Genomic DNA, 10,079 nt, shown 5'->3' on the forward strand with positions numbered 1-10,079 from the left:
ATGTTAAAAGACGAATATCCCCCTTTCCTCTCCAATTAAGCGTAAAGCTTGTGCTAGGAGTAGGTACGACAATAGTGCAACGGTCGGGGTTTGAACCGTCGCGCGTCGACCTTTCGGTTTTCAGTCCACTCCTTTACCCGTTGAGCTATTGAGGCTCTATAACTTGTTTGGAATGATAATGATGGTACTTACAGGGTAGTAAGCCTGGGCAGGTGTGTGAGCGCGTCGGGATGTAGCTGGGAGAGTGGGTTGGCGCGCAGCTCTAGGCGCGTGAGCCGCGTGCACGCCTGCAGGCCCATGCCCACGCGCTCCACGCGGTTGTTGGCTAGGGATCTGCGGACAACCCACCATTAACCACCACATCCAAAAAGGACTAAAACAAACCATGAGGTGTTGTGAGAGACCCTAAGCGAAGCTGTAACTCTGTTGGACTCACTCATAATAAGAGCAACAATACGCTGTGCCCAGGAAATTAACTGCGTTTCATCGCCATAATTGTTTGTTTAAATTTTCTGCCGTTTGTAATCTAAATATATAATAGGAAAAGGTGACTGACTGACTGACTGACTGACTGATCTATCAACGCACAGATCAAACTACTGGACGGATCGGGCAGAAATTTGGAATGCAGCTTGCAATTTGACGTAGGCATCCGCTAAGAAAGGATTTTTTTTTGAAAATTCAACCCCTAAGGGAGTGAAATAGGGGTTTGAAATTTGTGTGGTCCACGCGGACGAAGTCCCAGGAATAAGCTAGTCTTCTAAAAAGCAGCTAACCCCAAAAAAAAGTTATTGAGTTATCGCCAAAAATCATGGAAATAATAAATTCTGTCATTATCCTTTGTAGTTTTTGAGGCCAAAACTTGATTCTTTGAACATCCGAAATGTGTCTCAACGCCGCTTTTGGGACGCATATCGCCTAAGGTTATTTCTATGGACTTCATGAAATAATTAGATACTTACAAGTCTTCAAGCATCGGCAAAAGATGAATGGCGGGCGGCAACTCGCTGAGCAGGTTGTCTTCAAGTCGTCTGTATGAAAATATTCCATTACTTACACAATAAAAATCGGTCAAGTGCGAGTCGGACTCACACCGGAAGGGTTCCGTGCCATCGTATAAGAATAAGCACTTTTAAACTTTTGAAATTATCGTGGCGGCCATTTTTAATTTTTAATTATTTATTGTTATAGCGGCTATAGAAATACTCATTCTGTGAAAATTTTAACTCTCTGAGTAGTAAGGTCTTGATATGGTTCACGAGATACAGTCCACTGACAGACAAACGGATAGCGGAGGCTTAGTTATGGGGTCCCGTTGGCACCCTTTGGTTACGGAACTCTAAAAACTTGTCACTTGACCAGAACACGCATATTTTAGGGTTATTATGCTATTTACCTATAACAAACTTTTCACTGGAGCGGGTAGATTAGACGGACTGTACGAAACATTTATAGTGTGCTATAAGGCTTCCTTGTTTCTTGCTTTCTAGTTTTCCTTGCTACGGAACCCTAAAAATACTTCTAAACTAGTAACTATATGTATTTGTGTTTAGTTTCTGTGTCGAGGTTAGTGTGGTTGTCTAGTGAGGAAGGAGGACAAGAGGAGGAAAACCCCCAAAATATTTGCGAAACAAGCGAACATGGAAGGTCAATGGATTGTTTTCTATTTTAAACATTTCGTCAACATGAATGCGTTTGCGTTGTAGGCCTATTTTCCCTCTATCTATGTTGTCCATACTCCATAATATGATGTAAATATTCAATTTAAAGAGTAGGTACTTTTTAGGGTTCCGTACCTCAAAAGGAAAAACGGAACCCTTATAGGATCACTTCGTTGTCTGTCTGTCTGTCTGTCGGTCTCTCTGTCAAGAAACCTATAGCATACTTCCTGTTGACCTAGAATCATGAAATTTGGCAGGTAGGTAGGTTTTATAGCAGACATTAGGGGAAAAATCTGAAAATCGTGAAATTGTGGTTACATCACGAAAAAAAATTAAAATGTGTTCATAAACAAATATTGCTATTTTCGACTTTCAAAGTAAGATTGCTTAACCAAGTGGGGTATCATAATATGAAAGGGCTTTACTTGTATATTCATTATAAAATAGTTTTTATTTCTTTTTGGGCATAATAGTTTTTGATTTATCGTGCAAAATGTCGATAAAATACGATTGCAGTACGGAACCCTCAGTGCGCGAGTCTGACTCGCACTTGGCCGGTTTTATTGTTTCTAGAAATATCTACATAATTTCATTGTCTTTGACTTGCTAATACTCATATGAGAACCAAACTACGTTTGCTTGGAGCGCGCTTCGAATAAACTCCTCCAACTTGAGAGTCGTCTTAATTAATGTAATGTAGTTAAACAAAGACTGTAATTAATGAGTGAGCTCAACTCTACTCGATTCAAGGCAGCGAATGAAATTTTTGTACCCTTATCAAACTCAATTGTGATTAAAAGGGTAGGAATTACACTGGGCCCAAACTTTCTAATCCTGCCTCATTAAGTAACAAATCCACCTTCCAACTAATTAACTGCGGACATAGATCACTACCCCTATATTATAAATGCAAAAGTGTGTTTGTTTGTTGGTTTGGCCTTCAATCACGTCGCTACAGAACAACGGATTGACGTGATTTTTTGCATGGGTATAGTCAAAGACTTGGAGAGTGGTATAGGCTACTTTTTATCCCGGGAAATCAAACAGCTTTCATTCGGTTTTTTGCTACTCCCGTAAAATTTTATTTCATGCAATTACACCGATTTGTTGCAGGTCCAAAATTTATAACTATGACTGCGGACCTTTCAGAGTATATACATACTCTGGGAAGGACATGGATCGGTATGCACAGTGAGAGACCAACTACATATAATTGTTGATTAAGCGTAAGCCTATCCAACTCTAAAAGTTTTGTCGAGATTTCCATTTACTGAGAGTTTACTCTACATTTCTTTACTAGGCATATTATGGACATTCTAAGTTTGGATAAAATAGGTATAGTCGGAAATGTATGTAAGTTTATCCACACCGGACTGCGAATTTGTCCTATATATATATATTTATTTATTTATTTTTTTAAATAATATTAGCCAAGTTAATTGCTGACTAATATTCCCCTTTCCCCTCCAACTAAGCGTAAAGCTTGTGCTAGGAGTGGGTACGACAATAGTGCAACGTGTGGGATTCGAACCGCCCACCTTTCGGTTTTCAGTCCGCTCCTTTAACCGTTGAGCTATCGAGGCTATAATAACTCGGAGTGGATAGACCACAGACAATTTAACCTCAAAGTCAAGAGTATGCATATACAACGGTTTTGCATAAAAACAAAATCGTAAAATGTTGGCGCGCAGGAGAATGCTCTGTTGTGATTGGTGGACTCAAAAGTCACGTAATCAAGACAATGTGCGGAATGAGGGTACCGAACGGGCGTGGGCCGACTTTTATGCTAAGCAACTGCCTAAGCTTACCGAATGGGAGTGTCCGGCTATTAAGTGTCTATAGGTAGTGGTCTGTGGGATAGATGGACTGCGGACATAAGTTCCCGAATATACACCCTGTGACTGTTTTAGGGAGTATAAATGGATTAAGCCGACTAAATATTTTGAACACTCTCACAGACACTGGTAGAACGAATTGAAGCCGGTCCTTTTAACAAATTAGGAACACAAACTCTGGCATTCATCAAATTCAGATATTGTTATCGAATGTAAATAAATAAATCTGTCCGCCCTCGATAAATTACGGCCCGCAGGCAAAGGTACCGAATACCGACACCGCCCACGCTGGATTTCGTCTTGCATCAAAGAAATTGAATAGTCTTGGACCGAATTGATTCAAATTATATTAAAAATAAAAAAAATCATGATTTTAATTTGTTTTTAACATAATAGTTTCAAAATAAATTTTAAATATTTTCCCGCAGAAATTACTCTATTTTTGTGTTAAAAGTTAAAACTAGCTTATAGCCGCGACTTCGTCCGCGTGGATTGCACAAATTTCAAACCCCTATTTCACCCCCTTAGGCTTTGAATTTTTAAAAATTCTTTCTTAGCGGATGCCTATGTCATAATAGCTATCTGCATACCAAATTTCAGCCCTACCCGTCCAGTAGTTTGAGCTGTGCGTTGATAGATCAGTCAGTTAGTCAGTCAGTCAGCTTTTCTTTTTATGCTATACAGATTTTCCGATGTAAGTACCCGATATTTGAGTAATCCAGATCTAGGTCTGTTGTTATTATTCTAGACCGGAGTATATAAAACAGACTGCTAATTTTGTTGACTACCAGTGAGAAAGCGCAGGCTAGCTGACACATTAATCGCAGGTGAAAGCTTAGGTCTAGGCGCGAGGGTGACGTAAGGGGGGGGGGGATATAAAGGATGAGGGAGGCATGGGTGTAATGCCCCCAATGTCCCCGACATTAGGCGGTGGCGATTAAGCGATTAGCTGCTGAGCTTTTGTCATAGTACATTACAAAAGAATAATTGAAATGTGTTCATGAAGAAATAAATAATAAGATTATTTAAATAGGTAGGTAGATGGCGCTGTCCGTCATTAACTTGCACATAAAAGTGTTATACATATTATATTGCGACTTGTGCAATGGTACGGAACCCTCCGCTGTGCGAGTCCGACTCGCACTTGACCAGTTTTTTTACTGCTGTAATCTATATTCTGTATCCTGTTTACGACGCGACAGTCGCTTGGACCTAGATTTTATGTTTCATTTTAAATTCAATTCTAGTGGTTTACTTCCAGCAAGTTGTTATTTTGAAACCAACTTGAAACAGAATAATATTTATTTGAGGTTTTGTTTACGATCAAAGTGTTTACTGAAATAAGATACTGGTAAAGTAATTTTGTGATTTATGTACAACGGAATACCTACCTAGATTGTAGACATCATTTTATTAACAGTAGACTAGAATCTAGATGACTGACCCGACATTCGCACAAGTTGTTTATGTATGAATAAGAAAGCATAGAGATACCAACCATCTCCGAAAAAAAAGTACCTAGTAATTATCTAGTATTTACAGTACTTTTAAGATTTACACTTTTATACGCACACAGCACACTTCTTCCGCGTAGATGTAGGTTTTTAAAAATCCCGTGGAAACTCTTTGATTTTCCGGGATAAAAAGTAGCCTATGTACCTACGTCCTCGGAGTGCAAGCTACCTCTAAACTTGACCTCATAATCTGGCAGACCCAAAACCCACGACTATAGGCTTCACTTCACCACCACCTTAACGTTGAAGCAATCCAGCTGCTATGTAACGGAGACAGTGAGAAGACTAAAAAGGACCAAACCTTTTGAGTTAGTGTATAGTGTATAGTGATTAGTGATAGTGTACATAGTGTAAGTGCTGAAAGAACACGTGAACAAAGTGTCATATCTCAAATCAAGAAAGACTAAGATGCGTCAGTGGACAATTTCTTAGTATATAAGATAACTAGCTTATGCTCGCGACTTCGTCCGCGTGGACTTCACAAATTTCAAACCCCTATTTCACCCCCTTACGGGTTGGATTTTCAAAAATCCTTTCTTAGCGGATGCCTACGTCATAATAGCTATCTGCATGCCAAATTTCAGCCCGATCCGTCCAGTAGTTTGAGCTGTGCGTTGATAGATCAGTCAGTCAGTCAGTCAGTCAGTCAGTCAGTCACCCTTTCCTTTTATATATTTAGATTTATAAGTTTAGGTTAAAATAAAATTACTTATTGGTCATACATTAGGCTAGATCGTAATATAATTGAGTAGCTTATTGGCACTCAACAATAAGGAAAAAAAAAAATCTGGCAGACAGACAGACACACACTCGCATAATATTAGTAGGTATGGATAAAAGCGCTCTGTTCGTTTTGGACACACAAGTGTAAAGTTTTTGATCTGTCAAATATAAATCAGCGTTGATTATATTCTGAGCTGATTGGTGGCTTGATTGCTGCTTATGCTCACAGCTGAGCAGACGCGGGGCACTCAATTATAAGCAACGATCTGTGTTAGCATTGTTCGAGGCAGATCGAACGTTATGTGCGTCATGCTGTACTGAGTCGTGAGTGCATTCGTTTAAGATTAATACGTCTACACAGCCCCAGCAGACTTTATATTAATGCTAGAGCAGAATTGCAATTTACTAATTGGTAAGTCTTTTGAGAAACTTAGCGCCAAATGCATAAGTTACATTATACCTAGTCGACGCATTTTAAATGATTTTAAACTGAGTCGTCGAGTTATCTGTCTGTTTCGCTCGCACTTACAGGTCGTAGGTAAGTGCGAGCGAAACAGACAGATAACTCGACGACTCAGTTCAAAATTCGTCGACTTATAGGCAGTTAGGTATCGTTAAATTTTGAGTATCAAAGGGGGGGGGAGGGTTGCGCAAATTACCTAATATTTATAGGTATCAGGTAAACAAAGTTGACAGGATTGGTGCAACACATTCTCCTTTTATTAACGTTAAAAAAAGTTTAATGGTAATCGTAATTTTACTTTAAGTAAGTAGACCTTAAATAACCTAATACCACCGAGGAGAAATGCCACATAGTAACCAACCTTTCAAAGTGAAACTACAATAAGATTTTCGAAATCGAAATCTGGTTTAAATCTGGAAAGTAAGCGCTTCTCCTACACTTAATGAAATAAAAACAAGTAAATAGTGGCCCTATAAGGACATATTCCTATTTTATTTCCATGTAAATGCTGTGCAAACAGTACCTACCTAAGTATAACGAGTATTAATCAAATGGTTGGATGAACCTACAACCTTTTGAATTTCAGTCCATGGCACAGAATATTGTCCGTGGTATAAGTAGGTACCGCAAATTGCTATTGCGCTGGAACCACACGAGTCTACTCGTGTGCTGGAACCATGTCTCATTAACATCGAAATGACGTCATTTGACGTATCATCATCATCATGATCAACCCATCACCGGCTCACGGATCTCCTCTCAGAGTGTTCTCACTCTTTGGCCATAGTCTACCACGCTGGCCATGTGCGGATTGGTAGACTTCACACACCTTTGAGAACATTATGGAGAACTCTCAAGCATGCAGGTTTCCTCACGATGTTTTCCTTCACCGTTAAAGCAAGTGATATTTAATTAATTAAAACGCATATAACTCCGAAAAGTTAGAGGTGCGTGCCTGGGATCGAACCCCGGCCTCCGATTAGAAGGCGGACGTCCTAACCACTAGGCTATCACAGCTTGAGTTATATTTAAGTAAAAACATACCATCAGCTCGAAACTTCAGTCTAGTGCTGACGTCACTAAAATGGCGGCCACGCGCATTAGCAAAAATAAGCGTAGATTTAGATAAGGCATGATACCTAGGTACCTAATCATTAGTGTAGATAAATGCGAAAGTATGTCTTTCTGTAGGTAGTCTGTCTGCCTGTTAACTTTTAACAGTGAACCTACTGCACCGTGCTTGAGGGACAGTAAAAAAATCCGGCCAAGTGCGGGTCAGACTCGTGTACTGAGGGTTCCGTACTACTGTCGTATTTTTCGACATGTTGCACGATAAATTAAAAACTATCATGCATAAAAATAAATAAAAATCTGTTTTATAAAATACAGGTAAAGCCCTTTAATATGATAACCCGCTTGCTTTAAAACTTACTTTAAAAGTTATCAAGTATTTTATTAAGTAATTTTTCATGAACACATTTTACTTGTTTTTTGTGACGTAACCACAAATTCATCGTTTTTAGATATTTTCTCCGTATGTTTTTTACGTCTGCTATAAAAACAACCTACCTGCCAAATTTCATGTGTCTAGGTCTACGGGAAGTATCCTGTAGATAGGCAGACAGACAGACAACGAAATGATCCTATAAGGGTTCCTTTTTGCCTTTTGAGGTACGGAACCCTAAAAAGCTTGTATTATTTAACCAGAAAAACCCTAAATCCACGTAAGTTGTCGGCAAAAGTGAGTACCATAAATAGTCGTTAGGTCGTTAGGTTACTTGTTAGGTTAGGTTAGGTATCTTACTTGGATATTTGGATGTTTGTTACTCCTTCACGCCACAAAGATCAGAACCGATTTGGCAGTGGAATAGAGATGGCTAAGCTTATTTTCAATAGTCAACAAACAAAGGCTACATTTTGTCCCGGAAAATCAAACAGTTCCCACGGGATTTACGCGGATGAAGTCGCAACATTATCTGACATCAAAGTAGTATTCTAAAATCTAGCAAGTATGTACTTAAGTAGGTATAATAATAACTTTCATTATTTTAAATGATAGCAAGTGGCTGTAAAACTGTCTCAAACTAATAAAATGGCCCCGACTCCCGATCTGCCATAATATAAGCTCAGTTTTCAGCAATAGATCGCGACGCGAGAGGGTCAGCCTGCGGTCGGCGCCAGGGTAACGCACTCCGTTCAAGGAGATAGTAATCGTCAAAGTAATATCGTTCCGAGGCCACGTTAATTGACTCTACAGGCAAACTAGCTCATTAAACTGACCTATCACCGGCTCACTACTGAGTACGGGTCTCCTTAACCCTTATTTTAACCTTGCATACCTCAGTCTAGTTATTAGAATGTCATTGGTACCGAGCGTCAATTACTGTAAACGTTTACAGTTTCAAAATCCCATCAGTTTTGGTGGGCAGGTCCCCTGCAGCAAATTTAATTAACACTAGCTGATGCCCGCGACTTCGTCCGCGTGGAATTAGGTTTTTTAAAAATCTCGTGGGAACTCTTTGATTTTCCGGGATAAAAAGTAGCCTATGTCACTCTCCAGGTCTTTATCTATACCTATGCAAAACATCACGTCAATCCATTGCACCGTCGCGACGTGATTGAAGGACAAACCAACATACAAACACACTTTCACATTTATAATAAGGGTACTGATTGAATAAGCTCATTGAAATTAAGATTTGCCGTGTGATGTTTCTATCCGGTTTAATTTGTATTCCACCTGAACATCCCCAGTTCAATGTACCCAGATGCTTCCTATTCTATCAAATTAAACTAAAATAGAAGTGAGCTGATACTAAATATAGTTTATTTGAGAGCACACATCTGAGGCTGAAATAAACGGCCGTGAGTTGACTGATAGCGCTCATATCTCATGCCTATTGTAGGGAGTATGTTATATAGTTGGTGTTGATAAATAACAATCGAGTGCTATCTGTAGCTGAGATAAACGCCTACGCCCTGCGTCTGGGCCTAGGTCATATCGGCGATAATGCTCGCCGTCTATGATGATGTGATCTGTCGATCTAACTCTATAGTTGTATTCCTAAATCTAAGTACCCTTATTATAAATGCGAAAGTGTGTTTGTTTGTTGGTTTATTAGTTTATAAGTTTGTTGGTTTGTCCTTCAATCACGTCGCAACGGAGCAACGGATTGACGTGATTTTTTGCATCGGTATATTCAATTAGTCAAAGACCTGGAGAGTGACATAGGCTACTTTTTATCCCGGAAAATCAACGATTTCCCACGGGATTTTTAAAAACCTAAATGCCACCCGAACGATGTTGCGGGCATCAACTAGTGTTGAATATTTCTCGAAATAATATGAATAGTGGTCGTGGGAATTTTGAAAAATCCGGCCGTATTCCTTGTCTGAATTGTGAAGGGAGCCTCTTTACAAAATTTAAGCTTGCTAGGTTTGGGCTGGGAGAGAGACTTTTCTTTTTGTTGCATGATGAAGAATAGCAATAAGTGCTTGTTTTCGTAATGATGCAATTATTGAGAATCACGCCCAATAAAATAACGCCCACTTTTACTGAGTGTTAACTGTTAACACTGATTCACGTAAAACGGAGAAAATTACAATCTATGACAGTGGACATGGAAAGTGCTATGGAGTATAGGTTCGTCTTGGCGTTGTTTGATGTTAAGTGAATAATAGTGTGGACTGTGCGGTGTGTGAATGGTGGAGTGTGAAGTGGGGTGTGTTGGCTCACTCACAGCACGCGCAGCGCTGGCGTGTGCAGGAAGGCGCGCTCCTCGATGTAGGTGATACGGTTCCGTTTCAAGATCCTATAACAACAAACATTATACATTAGGTTATGGGTACACCGATAACAAATAACTACGGTGCTAAGGCAACG

At 39.6% G+C, this 10,079-nt stretch overlaps 1 protein-coding gene across 1 annotated transcript in view; it reads right to left on the reverse strand.

The window, feature by feature from the left end:
* Positions 1-10,079, reverse strand: part of rk (G-protein coupled receptor rickets) — an 81,386-nt gene that overhangs the window by 15,019 nt on the left and 56,288 nt on the right. The window contains exons 6-8 of the mRNA XM_034980387.1: positions 9,937-10,008; positions 963-1,031; positions 193-333 (exon numbers count right to left, since the gene is read on the reverse strand). Coding sequence (XP_034836278.1) covers positions 193-333; positions 963-1,031; positions 9,937-10,008 — 282 coding nt within the window. The remainder of the gene's footprint in view (positions 1-192; positions 334-962; positions 1,032-9,936; positions 10,009-10,079) is intronic.

This window comes from Maniola hyperantus, chromosome 22 (assembly GCF_902806685.2).
Source record: "Maniola hyperantus chromosome 22, iAphHyp1.2, whole genome shotgun sequence".
NCBI lineage: Eukaryota > Metazoa > Arthropoda > Insecta > Lepidoptera > Nymphalidae > Maniola > Maniola hyperantus.